This window comes from Symphalangus syndactylus, chromosome 13 (genome assembly GCF_028878055.3).
Source record: "Symphalangus syndactylus isolate Jambi chromosome 13, NHGRI_mSymSyn1-v2.1_pri, whole genome shotgun sequence".
NCBI lineage: Eukaryota > Metazoa > Chordata > Mammalia > Primates > Hylobatidae > Symphalangus > Symphalangus syndactylus.
In genome coordinates, this window is record NC_072435.2 from 43,775,185 (window position 1) to 43,794,596 (window position 19,412).

Genomic DNA, 19,412 nt, shown 5'->3' on the forward strand with positions numbered 1-19,412 from the left:
ACACCCGGCTAATTTTCTTTTGGATTTTTAGTAGAGAAGGGTTTTCACCATGTTGGCCAGGCTGGTCTCGAACTCCTGGCCTCAAGTGATTCTCCAGGCCTTGGCCTCCCAAAGTGCTGGGATTACAGGCATGAGCCACTGCACCTGGCCTCCATTCTACAGCATTCTACAGAGGAATAAATGGAGGCTCAGAGACGGGAAGTGACTGGTGGAAAGTCACGCAGCAGTCTGGTCTAGATTGGGGACCCAGGAGTCACATCAGATCTGACCGGCATAAAGTTGGGCTCTCCCTCATTCTCCAGCCCCGGTCCCCAGGACTGACCCCAAAGTTGGAGGCGGCGAAGCGGTCGGAGGCAGACACGTTGGTGGAGGCGGTGGTGTGCGCGTAGTAGGCATTGATGTTGGCGAGCAGGGTGCTCATGACGGCGGGCACCCCCGGGCACATATACTTGGAGGAGAGGCAGGCAAAGTGGCTGGAGAGAGGGAGCAGGAGGCACTGGGCCAGGGGTCCAGCCGGGATGAACCAAGATCCCCCCAGAACGCCTCCATCTGTGAGTGGGTCTCCGTCACCTCCCAAACCATCCCCTGCCTGATTCTGTCCTTTGGGTCTCTGCATCTCCTCCCCCCTCCATCTTTATATCCATTTGAGTTGCTCTAACTCTGCTTCTTGTTTTTTTTTTTTTGAGATGGAGTCTCACTCTGTCACCCAGGCTGGAGTTCAGTGGTGCAATCTTGGCTCACTGCAACCTCTGCTCCCCGGGTTCAAGCGATTCTCCCACCCTAACCTCCCAAGTAGCTGGGATTACAGGCGCACACCACCACACCTGGATAACTTTTGTATTTTTAGTAGAGACGGAGTTTCACTATGTTGGCCAAGCTGGTCTTGAACTCCTGGATCTGGAGTGATCCGCCCACCTCGGCCTCCTAAAGTGCTGGGATTACAGGCTTGAGCCACTGTGCCCAGCCTCTGTCTCTGCTTCTAAGTCTTCCCTCTCTTCCATCTCACTCCAGGTGTCAATCACAGTGCTCTCCTGATCTCCAGGGGAATTACGGAACCCCCCACCACCACGTCCACTTCCTCTCTGGGTCGTCCCCCTGAGAATCCCTCCCACCCCAGACCTGCCAGTGCCCACTTGGTGACCTCCCTCTTGTTTCCTGCACCCCAGCCTGCAGCCTCACGTCATGGCTTGGTAGATGGACTCGACGCCGTAGCGCATGGCAAACTCGTCCACAATCTCCTGGGCTGTCTCATCGTAGTAAACCTTCCAGGCATCATCACCCTTGGCATCCGGGATCTTCACGACCCCATTGTTCTGCACGTCGGTCACAAAGTGGAACAGGTTCTGCCACCATGGGAGAGAAAGTGTCATGCAGAGTGCAAGGGGTCGCCGGGGGTCAGAGGTCCCAGGGTCTGGGGCAGCTTACATCATCCATCTGCCTGTTTATTCATTAATTCATTCATCTACTCTTTTATCCATCCACACACCCACCCATCTAACTACCCCAAATTTCACCCATTCACTCTTCCAAATTTTCAGTAATTCAACCACGCATCCATCCATCCATCCATCCATCCATCCATCCATCCATCCATCCATCCCATACATTGATCTACAACTTAATCCACCTATCCAATCATTCATTCTTTCATACAACCAACCATCCATCCACCCATCAATTTATCCGACCATCCATCTATTTTTCATCTGTCCACCAACTACTCACAACCATCCATCTAAATATTCAGAAATTATGAATCCACTTATCAATACTTGCAATAGTTCAACTACACATCCTTCCATTCATCCACCCACCCATTCATCCATTTGTCCATCTGCCTATACATCCATCCATCCATCCATCCATCTACCTATCTACCCATCTGACTATCAACAAATTCACCTATCTACTCAATCTTCCTTCTAATAACTCAACCACACTTCCATCCATCCCATCCAATACAACTTAATCTGCTCATCCAACATCTCATCTATCCACCCAGTCAATCATCTATCCAGCAATCCATCTATCCACTCATCAAGTTATCCATCCATCATCCATCTATACTCATCCATCATCTAACAATTACCCCCTGGCTGGGTGCGGTGGCTCACGCTTGTAATCCCAGCACTTTGGGAGGCCGAGGCGGGCGGATCACAAGGTCAGGAGATCGAGACCACGGTGAAACCCTGTCTCTACTAAAAATACAAAAAATTAGCCGGGCGTGGTGGCGGGCGCCTGTAGTCCCAGCTACTCGGAGAGGCTGAGGCAGGAGAATGGCGTGAACCCGGGAGGCGGAGCTTGCAGTGAGCCGAGATTGCGCCACTGCACTCCAGGCTGGGTGACAGAGCGAGACTCTGTCTCAAAAAAAAAAAAAAAAAAAAAAAAAAAACAATTACCCCCAAACTCACCCACCCATATATCTATACTTTCAATAGTTCAATCATGTATCCATCCATCTGTCCATCCATCCATCATCCATCTAGCCACGAATCTATCCACCAACTCATCCATCTATCCATCCAGGTACTCACCCATCTCTCCATCCATCCTTTTATCTATTCATCACTCATTCATCTATTCAATCATTCATTCATTCATTCACCAGCATTCATTCAACAAACTAGTTCCTGGGGATAGAGTTCTTTCCAGGAACCCCAGGCAGTTGGAAGAGACATATCCAGACACAAACAGCCCAATACTGAGTGGTTAGGGCTGGAATAGAAGGAAGAACCTGATGGTGAGTAGTGAGAGTCAACCTGGAGGCCAAGGTGGGCTTCCCAGAGGAGGCAACCTGAATCTGGACTTTGATGGATAGGGAGGAGTTTTCTACATAAAGGGAATGGCATGGCGCGCAGTCTCAGAGGGCCAGGAGAGTGTGGATAGTGTGGCCAGAAAGAGGAAGAGCTGGGCAGGCACGAATGGTGAGTGGAAGTGGCATGGGAGGGGCAGAGCAATGATGCTCACCTCATGCAAACAGGTGTACTGGACATGGTAGGGGGCCACCTTCTCCTCGCCTTTGATCTCCACACTGATGTGGAGCCGGATGGCACCCGACACAGCAGATTTGTCAGTTCGCTTGTCTGCAGGGCAGAAAAAGATGAGAGTGTCAGAACTTCCCACTATAGCAGTGGGCAATTTTTTTTTCTTCTCTTTTTTCTTTTTTCTTTTTTTTTTTTTGAGATGGAGTCTTGCTCTTGTCACCCAGGCTGGAGTGCAGTGGCACGATCTCAGCTCACTGCAACTTCCACCTCCTGGATTCAAGCGATTCTCCTGTCTCAGCCTCCCAACTAGCTGGAATTACAGGTGCCTGCCACCGTGCCCAGCTAATTTTTTTGTACTTTTAGTAGAGACGGGGTTTCACCATGTTGGCCAGGCTGGTCTCGAACTCCTTACCTCAGGTGATCCACCTGCCTCAGCCTCCCAAAGTGCTGGGATTACAGGCGTGAGTCACTGCGCCCGGCCAGTGGTGGGCAAATTTTTTTTTTTTTTTGAGATCTGTCATCCAGGTTGGAGTGCAGTGGTGCAATCTTGGCTCACTACAATCTCCACCTCCTGCGTTCAAGCAATTGTCTTGCCTCAGCCTCCCAAGTAGCTGGGACTACAGGCGCGTGCCATCACACCCACCTAATTTTTTATTTTTAGTAGAGACGAGGTTTCACCATGTTGGCCAGGCTGGTCTCAAACTCCTGACCTCAGGTGATTCGCCCGCCTCGGCCTCCCAAGGCAATTTTTAATAGATGCACGATTCGGTAGTCCTCCCAGACTTCCTGAAACTAAGGCTTTGGAGTCTCTCTTCTGATTGGCTCCCTAGTCTTGAGTCTCCCTGCCTAGGATAGAATTCCTTAAGCCCTGTCTCTTCCGTCAAACAAGGATCCCAGACCTTGCTTCTTCACTCAGATTAAGCTCCTGGCTATGTGTCTCCCTCCTTAGACTAGCAGCCCTAGGCCCCGCTTCTTTCCCAGTCTGAGCTCCCAGGTCCTGCCTCCCCCATCAGATCATGCTCCCCGGAGACTACACATCTTAGACACAGTTCCTGCGTCTGTGCCTCTCTCCTTAGACTAGGACCCCCTGGTCTTGTCTCCCACCTCCCCCATCAGAATGGGATATCTAGATGTCCTCCAATCTAAGAGGTTTCCAGGCTCTGCTCACCTCTCTCAAGCTGGGTCCTTTCTACCCCCTCAGATTAGGCTCATACACCCTGCTTCCTCCATTAGATTGGACTCCCCAGATTCTACTCAACTTGTTTACACAGGGGTCTTTGATCTGTAGCAGCCCTCTCAGATTAGGATTCCCAAACAATACTTCCCTCTTTAGACTGGATTCTTTTCTTGTGGTGGGGGGTCGGGGGCACACAGAGTCTCGCTCTGCCGCCCAGGCTGGAGTGCAGTGGCATGATCATAGCTCACTGCAGCTTCAACCTCCCAGGCACAAATGATGCTCAGCCTCCCAAGTGGCTGGGACTACAGGCACGCATCACCACACCCAGCTATTTTTTTTTTTTTTTTTTTTTTTTATGGAGACAAAGGCCTTGCTATGTTGCCCAGGCTGGTCTCGAACTCCTGGGCTCAAGTGATACTCCCAGCTCAGCCACCCAACCAATATGTCGGGATAACAGGTGGGAGCCACCATGCCCAGCCTGGATTCCATGTTTTTTTCTTTTTCTTTCTTTTTTTTTTTGAGACGGAGTCTCCCTTTGTTGCCCAGGCTGGAGTGCAGTGGCTTGATCTCGTCATGTTGGACAATCTGGTCTCAGACTCCTGACCTCAAGTGATCTGCCTGCCTCAGCTGTCCCAAACTGTTGGGATCATAGGCGTGAGACACTGCATCCGGCCATGTTTGTTTTTTGAGAAAGGGTCTCACTCTGTTCCCTGGGCTGGAGTGCAGCAGTGTGATCACAGCTCACTGCAGCCTTTACCTCTCAGGCTCAGGTGATCCTCCCACCTTAGCCTCCAGAGTAGGTGGGACCACAGGTAAGTGTCACCCTGCCTAGCTAATTTTTGTATCTTTTATAGAGATGGGGTTTCACTATGTTGCCCAGGCTGGTCTTGAACTCCTGGACTCAAGTGATTGGCCTGCCTCAGCCTCCCAAAGTGATAGGATTACAGATGTGAGCCACTGCCCGGTGCCCCCAGCCTGGATTCTTTTTTTTTTTTTGAGTGGGAGTTTTGCTCTTGTTGCCCAGGCTGGAGTGCAGTGGCGCAGTCTCAGCTCACTGCATCCTCAGCTTCTTGGGTTCAAGTGATTCCCCTGCCTCAGCCTCCCAAGTAGCTGGGACTACAGGCACCCACCACCACGCCTGGCTAATTTTTGTATTTTTAGTGGAGACGGGGTTTCACCATGTTAGCCAGGCTGGTCTTGAACTCCTGACCTCATGTGATCTGCCTGCCTCAGCCTCCCAAAGTGCTGGGATTACAGGCGTGAGCCACCATACCTGGCCCCAGCCTGGATTCTTAAAGCTCAATCTTCTTTCTTAGATTTAGTTCCTAGGTCTCTGTCTCTCCCCTCAGACCAGGATTCCCAGTTCTTGCTTCTTGTCTCCCCCATTCGACTGGAACATGGAGATTCTGTCCCCACCCTCCCTCCTAAGCTGAACTAAGAGGTTCCTGGGCTCTGCTCACCCTCCTGGCCTGGGTGCTTCCTGCTCCCATCAAACTGGGCTCCTAGACCCTGCCTCCTCCATCAGATTATGCTCCTCGACCAAAATCCTTCTGAGAACACCTCTCTGCTCTTCATGGGCTCCATCCTCTGGCTGGATCCCTGGGGCCCGTCCCCACCCCCTTCAGAACCCAGCTTCTCTCACCCAGGTTGTACCACACGTCCATCTCGCCGCTGAGCGTCCGCACCTCAATGATCGTCTGCCCCAGGAAATCGTCAGATTCCCTCTTGAACCTCTGTTTCACGCGGGATTTGATGTCATCATCCTCATCCCAGACGCGCACCTTGATGCGGTCGGAGGAATTGTGACATTCACTGTGGCGGGAGGAGGAGGCAGAGGCAATGGTCAGGCAGCCAGTGTGAGTCCTGTCCTTGGAGCCCTCTTTTGGCTGCCCCAGCAGGGTGCCCCACACGGGGCCAGGGACCCAGCCAGGCACTTACAAGTGGAAATTCTCCTCCCACACCGGGTTGAGGTTCCCATAGATGGTTTTTGTCCGTTTCTTGGTCTTCCCGACCTGGACGGTGACATAGGGGTCACTGGATCCCGTCTTGTCCTTTGCCTGCAAGCCCTGGGCGCAGACCACTGGAAGACAGAGAGGGCATACACAGGTGTGCACTCAGGAAGCAAGGCATGCTGGAGACAGTCACTGCCACACGCTGCAGGCTGATAATTGGGACACCTGCAGCATGGCTGGAGAGCAATGGCAGGGCACGCTGGCCTTGCCAGAGACGTTGTTTGTTTGTCTGTTTTTGAGACAGTTTTGCTCATTGCCCAGGCTGGAGTGCAACCTCCGCCTCTCGGGTTCAAGCAATTCTCCTGCCTCAGCCTCCCAAGCAGCTGGGATTACCGGCACATGCCACCCCATCCAGCTAATTGTTTTGCATTTTTAGTAGAGATGGGGTTTCACCATGTTGGCCAGGTCGGTCTCGAATTCCTGACCTCAGGTGATCCGCCTGCCTCAGCCTCAGCCTCCCAAAGTGCTGGGAAGCAGCCCCCAAATCATGAAGGATGGGAAGGTGCCCCAGCTGCCTTGCGCATGGGTGGGACCTCTTTCAGGTGTGAACTCCCTGAGGTCAGACACAAGAACCCATTGCCCCCGAGATCTCCTGCTCTTTGGCGCCCCCTGCAGGGTGCCTTCCCTCCCTGACTCACCACCCCAGCTCCGGTCTGGGGTCACTTCCTGGATAACCCACATAACCTGAAATCTTCATCCTCAGGTCTGTTTATGGGGAAACCCACATGAGGCTGGGTGTGGAGAAATGCCAGCATCCTCGCCCCTGAGTGGGGCCACACTGAGCTGCATCCTCGACGTTGTCCCCAATAGCCCCAGGACGGGCTGAGCCCGTTTCTCACAGCGTTGTCTGCTCAACGGCATCTCCTTCAGGACTCCTTCCATCCCTGTCTCAAGTCCTTGCCCCTCACCAGGACTTTCTGGGGTCACTTTCCAGATAAACCATGCACCCTCAATTCCTCTTCTTGGAGTCTCATTCTGGAGGACACCATCCAAGACGCACCCAGATACAGTGCCATGAACAGGCGTTTGGAGGCATGCATATCCCCCCATATGCGTGCACACACGGAGATGAGATGGAATGCACGAGACCGAGTGCACGCTGCAAAGGAGAGGGACCCGGCCATGGGACAGGGCATGAGACAGGTCTCAGAGGGTGGAGAAGGAGGGGCCTTGTGGCGGCCCACGCCCCCTCACCGGTGATGCTGATCTTGGCGGACCACTTGGACGTGCCGTCCAGCACACTCTGCTTGACCGCCTTCATCTGCTGCGTGTGCGCCGTCTTGGTCACCGCGAAGATCTCCTGGATGAGCTCGAAGATCTCGGGCTTGTTGCGCTCCCGGATCTTCATGCGGTCCTTGAGCACCATGATGATGTTCTGCGTCCGGTCCTCCGCCCCGTGCTTGGAGCTCTTCTCCGCAGCCCCTGAGGACGCCCGAGGCAGGCCCTGACCCCAGCGCGCCCTGCCTAGTGGCCCCTCATCAAGGCGAGAGCCCCGCCCCCACTCATCAACCACGGGGACTCAGGTGTCACCCCCTGAAGCTGGTTTCCTACCTGCTCTCTATACCCCACCCAGCCCCTTCACCCTTCCACCTCCTCTCGGAGCCATGCTCCTCTGAGTCCCCATGTCCCTGCATCGTGCCCTTCTCTGGACCCCACCCCTTGGAGTCCCCACAGGTTTTTGGAGCCCCACCCCTCTAAGGCCTCTTCCCTAAGCCCCACCCCTCTGAGTCCCCGCCCTCCTGCATCCCACCCCTCTGAGTCCCCGCCCCCCCTCTGCGTCCCACCCCTCTGAGTCCCCGCCCCCCCTCTGCGTCCCACCCCTCTGAGTCCCCGCCCCCCTGCATCCCACCCCTCTGGGTCCCCGCCCCCTCTCTGCATCCCACCCCTCTGAGTCCCCGCCCCCCTCTGCGTCCCACCCCTCTGAGTACCCGCCCCCCCTCTGCATCCCACCCCTCTGAGTCCCCGCCCCCCCCCTGCGTCCCACCCCTCTGAGTACCCGCCCCTTCTCTGAGCATCACTCCTCCGGGTCACCGCCCCTTCTCTAAGCCCCACCCCTTTGAGTCCCTGCCCCCTCTCTGAGCCCCACCCCTCTGAGTCCCAGTCCCCTCTGAGTCCCACCCCTCTGAGTCCCGCTGCCTCTCTGAGCTCCACTCCTCTGAATGCCCTCCCCGTCTCTGATCTCCACCCCTGCGAGTCCCCTCCACATTCCTGAGCCCCTTCCTTCTCTCAGACCCCTCCCTTTCTCTTGGTCCCACCTCCTCTGAGTCCCCTCCCCCTTCCAAGCCCCCTTCTCCACAGTCCTCTCGCAGTCTGAACCCCTTCCCTCTCTGAGCCCCTCTTCCTCTCAGAGCTACCCCTAGCTAACCCATTTTATCCAGGGGAGCTGCCTCTTCTCACTAAGCCTGTCCTTTGCACAACCTAGCTAGTCCCTGAGCCCTGTCCCACCCGTCTCTGACACCCTCGCAGCTTCTTTCCCCATCCCTCGACCCCCTAGCCCTTCCCCCAGGGAGTCCTGCCCCTTTAACCCCACCCCTCCCTTTCAGCGAGTCCCTCCCCTGCCTCACGACGCCCCGCCCCTTTCCCCGCCCCATGGTGCCACACCCATCGCCTTGCCCTTCAGCCTTTCCCCAGAAACAAGCCCCGGGGCTCCCCACGCCAACCCGTGGCCCTGCGCTCACGCTGCAGGCAGTCGGCGTTGAGCAGGTCCTGGCACTTCTCATGGCACTTGACACCGCATTCGGTGCAGCGCATGCCCTGCCTCGCGATGCCCCACAGCAGCCCCTCGCACTCGTAGCAGTAGGTGGGCGTGGTGGCCGTCCACACTTCGAAGTTGTGTGGCGTCGTGCACGAGATGGGGTAGATTAAGGCTTGCAGGGTCTTCTTGTAAACGTGGTTTTTCTGCAGGGAGGGATGGGGTGCGGTTTGGGGGGGCCTAACCTGGCGCTGTCCCTGTCCTGCCCCACTCCGCCCCAGCACTGAGCGCCGTAAAGTCTCAGGCCCTCCCCTGCCTCCACGCTGTCGGAATCCACGCTGCCTTCTGCCAGTCTGTGTCACACACACACCCTTCCTCTTCCCGGGGACCCACAGAGGCTTGGACAATTCCAGAAGCTCCTAGCCCAGTCCATCCCTGACCCAGGGAAAAAGAGGTGCCCCACGCACCAGCTCCTCGTTGTTCAACGTGCTGGAGGCCAAGGCCGAGGTGATGCCCGCTTTCCTGGACTGGACCAGGGACTAGGGAGGTCACAGAAGAGGGAGTCGGGGGGTTGATATCCATGAGATCACCAAGAGGAGAGTTCACAGCCACAGATGGGGCCAGCAGCCACATTTTGGAGCCACAACCGCAAATTGGAAACAGGTCACCGACAGCATCCGGGCCAGACCCAACAAAGAATTAGGAGGTGACAGAGGCTTTGAGTTAGAAGGGACCCTGGAAAGTGAGCAGCCCCACACCCCTGACTCACAGCATCCAACACAGTGGGACGTGGCAAGGTTTCCCCAGAATCCATGAATTGGGGGCCTGTTAGAAGATCCCAGTGGGGGAGTTTGGGGAGAAGATCCCAAGGGGCCCATGTCACCATCACTCACCATGGCCTGAAGTGTCCACGCAGCACGTGGGGGTAGAAATCAGACTACATTAGTCTCAGAGAATGCCTAGCTGGCCCCCAACCCCAGGTTGACCATGGGCAGTTCCACAGGTTGTGCACTGCTTATAGCAGGCCTGCTCTGCTCAGGAAGTAAAGGGCGAGGGTGCTTACCAGGTCGCTCACGAGTGGGATAGGTTTCCTCTTGCGGATGTCTGGCATGCTGTCGATGATGATAAGACCGCCCCCTGGGCTGAAAGACACAGAGGGATATTGAGGGCCCAGATGTCCCTATTCCTCACATAGAGCCCTGGGGAGAACATTCAACCTCCCCAGGTGTTAAGCGGTTGAATTGGGTCCCGCAAAAAAAGATATGTTGATACCCTAACCCCCACTACCTCAGAAGGTGACCTTATTTGGAAATGGGGTTGTCACAGATGTAATTAGTTAAGATAAGGTCATACTGGAGTAGGGTAGACACTTAATCTAATATGATTGGTGTCCTTAGAGGAAGAGATACATGGGGAGAGAGTGGCTCTGTGACAGCAGAGGCAGAGAGTGACTATCTACAAACCAATACTTGGGGGCCAAGGAATTCAAGCAAACTAGGAGCTAGAAGAGGCAGGGGAGGAATTCTCTTCCACAGATTTCAGAGGGAGCGTGGCCCTACCAATGCCTTGATTTCAGACTTCTGGCCTCCAGAACTGTGAGAGAATACATTGCTGTGGTTTTAAGCCACCCGTCTGTGGTACTTTGTGATAGCAGTCCTAAGAAATGGAGACACCAGGCCTCAACCTCCTCATCTGAAAAATGGGGAGATGATGTAGTTGCCCACCTTGAATGAAAACGTGAATTAAGGCAAATCTAAACAATATACTAAAATATAAATGTGCGGGGAGTGGTGGCTCACGCCTGTAATCCCAACACTTTGGGAGGCCGAGGTGGGCGGATCACTTGAGGTTAGGAGTTTGAGACCGGCCTGACCAACATGGCAAAACCCCGTCTCTACTAAAAATAAAAAAATTAGCCAGGTGTGGTGGTGCATGCCTGTAGTCCCAGCTACTCAGGAGACTAAGGCAGGAGAATTGCTTGAACCCGGGAGGTAGAGGTTGTAGAGTCGAGATCGTGCCACTGCAATCCAGCCTGGGTGACAAAGCGAGACTCTGTATCAAAAATAAAATAAAAAATACTAATAAAATAAAAATGAAACTTTTCTTGGCTCACTGCAACCTCCGCCTCCCAGGTTTAAGCGATTCTCCTGCCTCAGCTCCCCAAGTAGCTGGGATTACAGGTGCCCACCACCACCACGCCTGGCTAATTTTTGTATGTTTTTTTTTTTTTTGAGACGGAGTCTTTCTCTGTCCCCCAGGCTGGAGTGCAGTGGCGCGATCTCGGCTCACTGCAAGCTCCGCCTCCCGGGTTCAAGCCATTCTCCTGCCTCAGCCTCCTGAGTAGCTGGGACTACAGGCGCCCGCCAACATGCCCGGCTAATTTTTTGTATTTTTAGTAGAGACGGGGTTTCACCGTGTTACCCAGGATGGTCTCGATCTCCTGACCTCGTGATCCGCCCGCCTTGGCCTCCCAAAGTGCTGAGATTACAGGCTTGAGCCACCGCGCCCGTCCAATTTTTGTATGTTTAGTAGAAACAAGGTTTCACCATGTTGGCCAGGCTGGTCTCGAACTCCTGACCTCAGGCGATCTGCCCACCTTGGCCTCCCAAAGTGCTGAGATTACAGGCATGAGCAACCATGCCCAGCCTTCTTTTGAGACAAGATCTCACTCTGTCACCCAGGCTGGAGTGCAGTGGCACACTCACAGCTCACTGTAGCCTCCACCTCCTGGGCTACAGCAATCCTCCCACCTCAGCCTCCTGAGTAGCTGGGACCACAGGTGTACGCCACCACACCCAGCTAATTTTTTTGTTTTGTTTTGTTTTGTTTTTGTTTTTGAGATGGAGTTTCGCTCTGTCGCCCAGGCTGGAATGCAATGGCATAATCTTTTTTTTTTTTGAGACGGAATCTCGCTCTGTCACCCAGGCTGGAGTGCAGTGGCGCTATCTCAGCTCACTGCAAGCTCCGCCTCCCAGGTTCATGCCATTCTCCTGCCTCAGCCTCTCCGAGTAGCTGGGACTACAGGCGCCCACCACCAGCCCGGCTAATTTTTTTGTATTTTTAGTAGAGACGGGGTTTCACCATGGTCTTGATCTCCTGACCTCGTGATCCGCCCGCCTGGGCCTCCCAAAGTGCTGGGATTACAAGCTTGAGCCACCACGCCCGGCCAGCAATGGCATGATCTTGGCTCACTGCAACCTCTGCCTCCTGGGTTCAAGCAATTCTCCTATCTCAGCCTCCCAAGTAGCTGGGATTACAGGTGCCCACCACCACACCTGGCTAATTTTCTGTACTTTTTGTAGAGTTGGGGTTTCACCATGTTGGCCAGGCTGGTCTCAAACTCCTGACCTCAGGTGATCCACCCGCCTTGGCCTCCCAAAGTGCTGGGATTACAGGCATGAGCCACACATAGCTAATTTAAAAAAATTTTTGTAGAGATGGAGGTCTCGCTATGTTGCCCAGGCTGGTCTTGAACTCCTAGCCTCAAGTGATTCTCCCGCCTCAGCCTCCCAAATAGCTGGGATTACAAGCATGCACCACCACACCTGGCTAATTTTTGTATTTTTTAGTAGAGACGGGATTTTGCCATGTTGGTCAGGCTGGTCTTGAACTCCTGACATCAGGCGATCCACCTGCTTCAGCCTCCCAAAGTGTTGGGATTACAGGTGTGAGCCACCAAGCCTGGCCCCAAAAGGTTTTCATTGGCCAGTGAGATAGGTGCCTGCAGCCAATGACTCCAGACAAGCGCTGCAGGGCTATTCAACCTACAAAGCTTTCTGCAGGAGCCAACTGAGGCTTAGAGACTTCTAAACCACATCTTTTCTCGGCAGCCTCCCCTTGTCTGACAGGTTTCTCCTGAGAGCACATCCTTCATAAATCACGTGCACAGGAATCCCCATTTCAGGCCCCACATCCAAGGCTCTCTAGCTAGGGCATCTGCTCATTTATTTAGGAGTCCCAGCTGCTGTCTCCCTGCCTGTTTGCCAAGGACGTACAAGGAAGGTCACTACCGTGCTGCTATTTTAAAACCCGAGCATATTTTTAAAATATCTTGTGCATCCTCTAACCTGAAAATCCATAACATAAGAGGTTAGATGTGACCACATGCTCTACTGAAGACTGAACAACTATCTTTAATTAAAGAGCCCACAACTGTAGCAATAATCGAAGAGGTTTAAAAATAGAATAAAAGCAAAAAAAATTTAGCTCCGGAATTACAAATATATAGTGTATATTTCCCAATAATGTCTAGTTCCTAATAGTGTCTGCTTTATCTTACATTTATTTATTTATTTGTTTGTTTATTTTTGAGACAGTGTCCCGCTCTGTTGCCCAGGCTGGAGTGCAGTGGTGCAATCTCGGCTCACTGCAACCTCTGCCTCTCGGGTTCAAGTAATCCTCTTGCCTCAGCATCCCGAGTAGCTGGGATTACAGGTGTCTGCCACCACACCCGGCTAATTTTTGTATTTTTGGTAGAGACAGGGTTTCACCATGTTGGCCAGGCTGGTTTCGAACTCCTGACCTCAAATGATCCTCCTGCCTCGGCCTCCCAAAGTGCTAGGATTACAGGCATGAGCCACCGCACCTGGCCGTATCTTCAAAGATTACTGTCTTTTGTGTCTGCGTATGATTGTGTGCCTCATGAAAGTGATGTATTTTGCCCAAGCTCAATCTATCCCCTGTCTAAATGGGACCTCTCCCCATCCTCTCTGGGCTGAGGCTCAGGAGCAAACCAGCCTTGGGCTTGGGGTTCAAATCTTCCTCCCACCGCTCACAGTTTCATTACCTACCCGCCTTTGAACCATAGGGATTTAGACATCTCTCCTTCTCCCCGGGCCTGCAGGACAGACAGACAGATATGGTCAGTGTGGCTGTCCCTCCCCTCCCCAGAGCAGGCTCCACACCCACTTCTGACTCCCCTCTGGGCTGGGAGTCAGATGGCCTGGGTCCTAGTCCTGGCTGAGTGATTTTAGGAATCTCCCTGGCTATCTCTGGGCCTTAGTTTGTCCATCTGTAAGATGGTCTGGTGGAGAAAGAAGCTCCTCTCTTTCAGTCACGTCAATGGACCTCAGTCTCTTCATTGCTTATTCCCTAAACCCCCTATAGTCTCACTTGTTCATCTGTTCTCTTGCCTCGGGATCTTTCCAGGAGTTGTGACTTCAGCTTGTACCTCTTCCCACCTTCTGCAGCCAACCAGCCTCTATTTATCATTCAGGTCTCAGCATAGACCCGGGGTCCACAGCCCCTACCTTCCCTCCATCTTGAAACTAAAGGGTTAACATGGGGGGGTCCTATGAGGAAGACAGGCAGCACTCTTCTGTTCTGAAATATTGAGGGGGTGTTTGGTTTTTTTAAAGACAGGGTCTTGCTATATTGCCCAGACTGGTCTTAAACTCCTGGCCTCATATGATCTTCCTGCTTCAGCCTCCTGAGTAGCTGGGACCACACACACAAGCCACCACACTCGGCTCCTGAAATATATATATATATATATATATATATTTTTTTTTTTTTTTTTTGAGACGGAGTTTCCCTTTTGTTGCCCAGGCTGGAGTGCAATGGCGCAATCTCAGCTCACTGCAACCTCCACCTCCCAGGTTCAAGCGATTCTCCTGCCTCAGCCTCCCTAGTAGCTAGGATTACAGGTGCCCACCACCACACCCAGTTAATTTTATATATATATATGTATTTTTTTTTTTTTTTTTTGAGACGGAGTCTTGCTCTGTCGCCCAGGCTGGAGTGCAGTGGTGCAATCTTGGCTCACTGCAAGCTCCGCCTCCCGGGTTCACGCCATTCTCCTGCCTCAGCCTCTCCGAGTAGCTGGGACTACAGGTGCCCACCACCACGCCCGGCTAATATTTTGTATTTTTAGTAGAGACGGGGTTTCACCGTAGTCTCGATCTCCTGGCCTCGTGATCTGCCCACCTCGGCCTCCCAAAGTGCTGGGATTACAAGTGTGAGCCACCAAGCCCAGCCTAATTTTTTATATTCTTAGTAGAGATGGGGTTTCACTATGTTGGCCAGGCTGGTCTCAAACTCCTGACTTCAGGTGATCCACCCACCTCTGCCTCCCAAAGTGCTGAGATTACAGGTGTGAGCCACCGTGCCCAGCTCTGAAATATTTTTTATGTTTTTCTTTTAGAGATGAGATCTCACTACGTTGCCCAGGCTGGTCTCAAACTCCTGAGGGCAAGTGATCCTCCCGCCTCGACCTCCCAAATTGCTGGGATTACAGGTGTGAGGTCCTGAAATATTGTTGAAATATTTTGGATATCACTTCTCCTTTTTTTTTTTGAAACAGAGTCTCGCTCTGTCGCCCGGGCTGGAGTGCAGTGGCACGATCTCGGCTCACTGCCAGCTCCACTTCCCGGGTTCACGCCATTCTCCTGCCTCAGCCTCCCGAGTAGCTAGGACTACAGGTGCCTGCCACCACACCTGGCTAATTTTTTTGTACTTTTAGTAGAAACGGGGTTTCACCGTGTTAGCCAGGATGGTCTCGATCTCCTGACCTCGTGATCCACCCGCCTCGGCCTCCCAAAGTGCTGGGATTACAGGCTTGAGCCACCGTGCCCGGCCATCACTTCTCCTTAAGTGTCATTTCCTCCAGGTAGTTTTCCTGATTGCCTTGGATTAGTTTTATGCTTTTCCTATGAAACCCAGAGAGCCCTCCATGTGTCTTTTTCTTGTCATATTACTAGTTCCATAGCTTGTTTTTCTTGTACATCACATAGTTCCAATAGTAGCTATTTTTTCAATTTAATTTCTTAACCTAGTGAAAGTTATCCAACAGCCTTTTCACTGTGTACTCATCTACCTATCTAATTTAGAACCATATGTATGTACTGCTGAGTCAAAAAATAGATTTCTATTTTAAAACTGTTAAGAAATTTCGTTTGGTAATTTTGTGGCTCTGATATTTGATGGTCTAAACCTCTGGGAGTCTGTCTGGAATCTCCTCCTGCCAATCCCACTGCAGTTTGGAGGGTAACCCTGAAGAGCAACAGGGTGTGTTGAATGAAGGAATAAATGAATGGCCTCAACCCTGCTGCCCATCTAAACAGTCACCTTGACCCTGATGCTAATTCCTTCCCTTGATTCCTACTCCCCTACTGACCCGACCCCAGACCTTTCCCTAACCCTGACAATGACCTCCAATTTGGCCCTAAGCACTGACCCCTTTGCCTAACACCAATTCTAACCCTGACCTTTGATCTTTGATGGCTGAACTAACGCTGACCTTGATCCCTAACCATGACTTCAGCCGGATTTCAGCCCTAGTTTTCTCTCCTCCCTCTTGACCTAGAAACCCCAGGCTGACATTGGGCAGGAGGCTGGGCTGGGGATATGTGGGGCCAGACTTGGTGTGTGGTTTGGGAGTGAGCACAGCCAGGCTGGTGTGGATGGGCCATGGGGACACCCTGGGCTGTGTGTGTATGTGGCTAAGGAAGGGTCAGGGTGGGTGGGGCATCGGTGACACTGGGTGAGGCCAGGCTGAGTGAGGGTAGGGCCAGGGAAGGGCTCAAGTGGCTGGGGCATGGGCACAGTGTGGGCACTGCACTGGGCATGCCCAGGCTCTGCTTGGGTACAGGTGGGGTGTTGGGAGTGGCCAATATAGGTGTGGGTGTGGCCAAACCATGTGTGGGCGTGGCATTAGGCGTGGCCTGGCTAAGCGTGGCAGGGGCATGGCTGGGTGTGTCACTCACCTCCTGCAGCTGCATCCGCACCTTGTTGAAGGCACGCAGCCAGTTGGCCTTGGCCCTGGACATGGAGTCCTGCCCCTCCTGGCCTTCCTCATCCTCTCTTGGCCTGAAACTGAGGCAGAGAACGCTATGAAGCTCTGGGCTGGCTCTCCGTGACCCCTGACCTTCCCTTGACCCTCCAGTTGTGCAAGTGATGCACAGCTCCCCATGGTAACTCTGATCCCTCAGAGACATTGGGACCCACATGTGTCCCCTGGCCCACCTCGGTGCCCCTCACCCCTTCCCACACACACAATGCTTCTCTGACACTTCACTGTTCCCCCGCTTCCTTTTCACCAGCCCAGCCCCTCTGGCCCCCCATTTGCCCAGGTTCTTGACCTCTCCGACCCCAGCAACCACTAAGATCACAAACTCTAATACTCCTTCATGGCCCCCTGAACCCTCTTTGACCTCCTTACTCTGCCCTGTCATCTCTGATCCCTTTAAGAAACCAAAGAGCCTGTGACAACTTCAGCCCCAGCAACTTCCCAGGTCCACGCTGACCCCATCATAGCCCTGCTGACCCTGTGACCTTGTGGCAGCCCCTCTGGCCCCTTGGCCCCATCCTGTTACCTCTCCTCGTCTTTGGGTGGCTCAGCCTCAGGGATCTGCTCAGCTGCAGGCACCTCGTCAGGTGTGGCTGGCTTGGGGGCCACCTTGGCCATGTCGGGGGCCTCGGTGGGTGCCACTGGGGCCTTGTCCTCTTTCCCCGGGGCAGCTGGCGGGAAGCTGATGCGTTTGAAGTCTTTGGGTTCAGCCACAGCCACCTCTTCACGCTGGGCATAGCTGCCCAAATCATCAGGCACCTCCTCCTCCTCCTCCAGCTCCTCCTCATCTTCAGGCAGCTCTTCCTCCTCCAGGAAGTCCTCCAGGTCCTCCTCCAGCTCCTCCTCATCCTGGTCCCAGCGAGGCGAGTCTTTGTGGTAGCTAACTGAGCTGTGGCAGGAGTGGTAGGAGTCCCGGTCCCGCTCGTCCTCCATCTCGGAGCCCTGCAGGCTGTGCTCGTCGGGGTCGAAGTCCTCGCTCAGCTGAGAGCTTCCCTGGCTCAGCTCCCCCGAAGAGGCATAGCGGCTGCTACCTGTGGGGCTGTGGGGATGGAACAGGGTTCGGGGCTGGGGTACCGAGTCACTGCCCACCTGAGCCCCAGTCATACAGGCATTGACTCATCACCGACTGAACACCTACTATGTGCCAGGTCCTGCTCTAGGGGCTGGAAAACACAGCCATGATCAGAAAAGATAAAAATCCCCACTTTTGGCCAGGTGCGGTGGCTCACGCCTGTAATCCCAGCACTTTGGGAGGCTGAGGTGGACAGATCACCTGAGGTCAGGAGTTCAAGACCAGCCTGGCCAACATGGTGAAACCCTGTCTCTACTAAAAATACAAAAATTAGCTGGGCGTGGTGGCGTATGCCTGTAATCCCAGCTACTCGGGAGACTGAGGTAGAAGAATCACTTGCACCCGGGAGGTGGAGGTTGCAGTGAGCTGGGATCATGCCATTGCACTCCAGCCTGGGCAACAAGAGTGAAATTCCATCTCAAAAAAAAAAAAAAAAAATTCCCGTTTTTGTGGCATTTGTGGTCTGTGGGGAACAGGCAGTTGACTGTGCTGGGGACTCAGGGTCAGCACCATCACCACAGCCCCGCAGCAGGTCTCCTGGCCTCCACCTCGAAAAAGTAGGGGAAATGCATCCACTTCCCTGTACCCTGGGGCCCACCCCAGGCCAGCCTCTGCTGTCTCTACCAGATGCTGTCCCCACAGTTCTTGCTTCCCTTGGAAACCACAGGGAATCGTAAATCCAATCACCTCCCTCCCCTGCTCTAAATCCCACCATGGCTCACTAGTGCCTTGGAATAAAATCTGTGCTAGCCCTATGTGGTCCATACCCTCCAAACTCCCCCTGCATACCTCCCCCCACTTCTCCCCACCTCCTCCATTCCAGCCACACTGGCCACCTCATTGTCTCTCCAACACCATAAACCTGTGCACTTGTTGTGGTCTCTTCCTTGTCTGCTTTATCTAGCAAACTCCTACCCACCCTCTGGTACCCACTGAAACATCACTTACTTGTGCAAATGCCCCCCACTCTCTGGCCAGGTCAGGCCCTCTGTTATATGCTGCTTATGTGAACCCAGGATCATGCTCAACGTCAACAGGAATATCTGTCTCTGTCTAAGTGCAGGCAGGGGGACATAGGGGCCACCACTCAGCCCTCTTCTAACCATTCACTTAGTCACTCAACAAACCATATCATTTCCTGATTAGATACCTCCTCCAATCTTAGTGCCTGAGACCCTCTTCCCTGGCCAGCCTCGGGGATGCTATAGGAACAAAAAGGGGGTCAAGACTAGCCCGGGCAATGGAGCAAGACCCCCATCTCTACAAAAAATAAAAATAAATTAGCTTGGCGTGGCGGCCTGTGCCTGTAATTCCAGCTACTGGGGAGGCTGAGGTGGGAGGATCGCTTGAGCCCAGGAGCTCAAGGCTGCGGTGAGTCATGTTGGTGCCACTGCACTCCAGCCTGGGCAACAGAACAAGATCTTGTCTCCAAAAAAAAAAAAAAAAAGGGGGGGGCTCACTCTGTCACCCAGGCTGCAGCACGATGGTGCTATCTTGGCTCACTGCAGCCTCGATCTCCCAGGCTCAAGTGATCATCCTACTTCAGCCTCATGAGTAGCTGGAACCACAGGTACACGCCACCATGCCTGGCTAATTTTTGTATTTTTTATAGAGACGGAAGGTCTCACTTTGTTGCCCAGGCTGGTCTCAAACTCCTGAACTCAAGCTATCCTCCCGCCTCAGCCTCTT

The 19,412-nt window shown here is 53.5% G+C and overlaps 1 protein-coding gene across 6 annotated transcripts in view; it reads right to left on the reverse strand.

The window, feature by feature from the left end:
- Nucleotides 1-19,412, reverse strand: part of UNC13A (unc-13 homolog A) — a 91,874-nt gene that overhangs the window by 38,165 nt on the left and 34,297 nt on the right. For 4 of the 6 annotated variants that reach the window (XM_055239269.2, XM_055239270.2, XM_055239268.2 and 1 more), the window contains exons 10-21: nt 17,178-17,690; nt 16,569-16,677; nt 13,656-13,702; nt 9,929-10,007; nt 9,333-9,404; nt 8,852-9,071; nt 7,368-7,595; nt 6,100-6,241; nt 5,804-5,973; nt 2,968-3,083; nt 1,180-1,343; nt 323-473 (exon numbers count right to left, since the gene is read on the reverse strand). In XM_055239269.2, coding sequence (XP_055095244.1) covers nt 323-473; nt 1,180-1,343; nt 2,968-3,083; nt 5,804-5,973; nt 6,100-6,241; nt 7,368-7,595; nt 8,852-9,071; nt 9,333-9,404; nt 9,929-10,007; nt 13,656-13,702; nt 16,569-16,677; nt 17,178-17,690 — 2,011 coding nt within the window. Of the gene's footprint in view, nt 1-322; nt 474-1,179; nt 1,344-2,967; nt 3,084-5,803; nt 5,974-6,099; nt 6,242-7,367; nt 7,596-8,851; nt 9,072-9,332; nt 9,405-9,758; nt 9,765-9,928; nt 10,008-13,655; nt 13,703-16,568; nt 16,678-17,177; nt 17,691-19,412 lie in introns of all 6 variants that reach the window. The other 2 variants (XM_055239267.2, XM_055239266.2) reach the window with 1 other exon arrangement.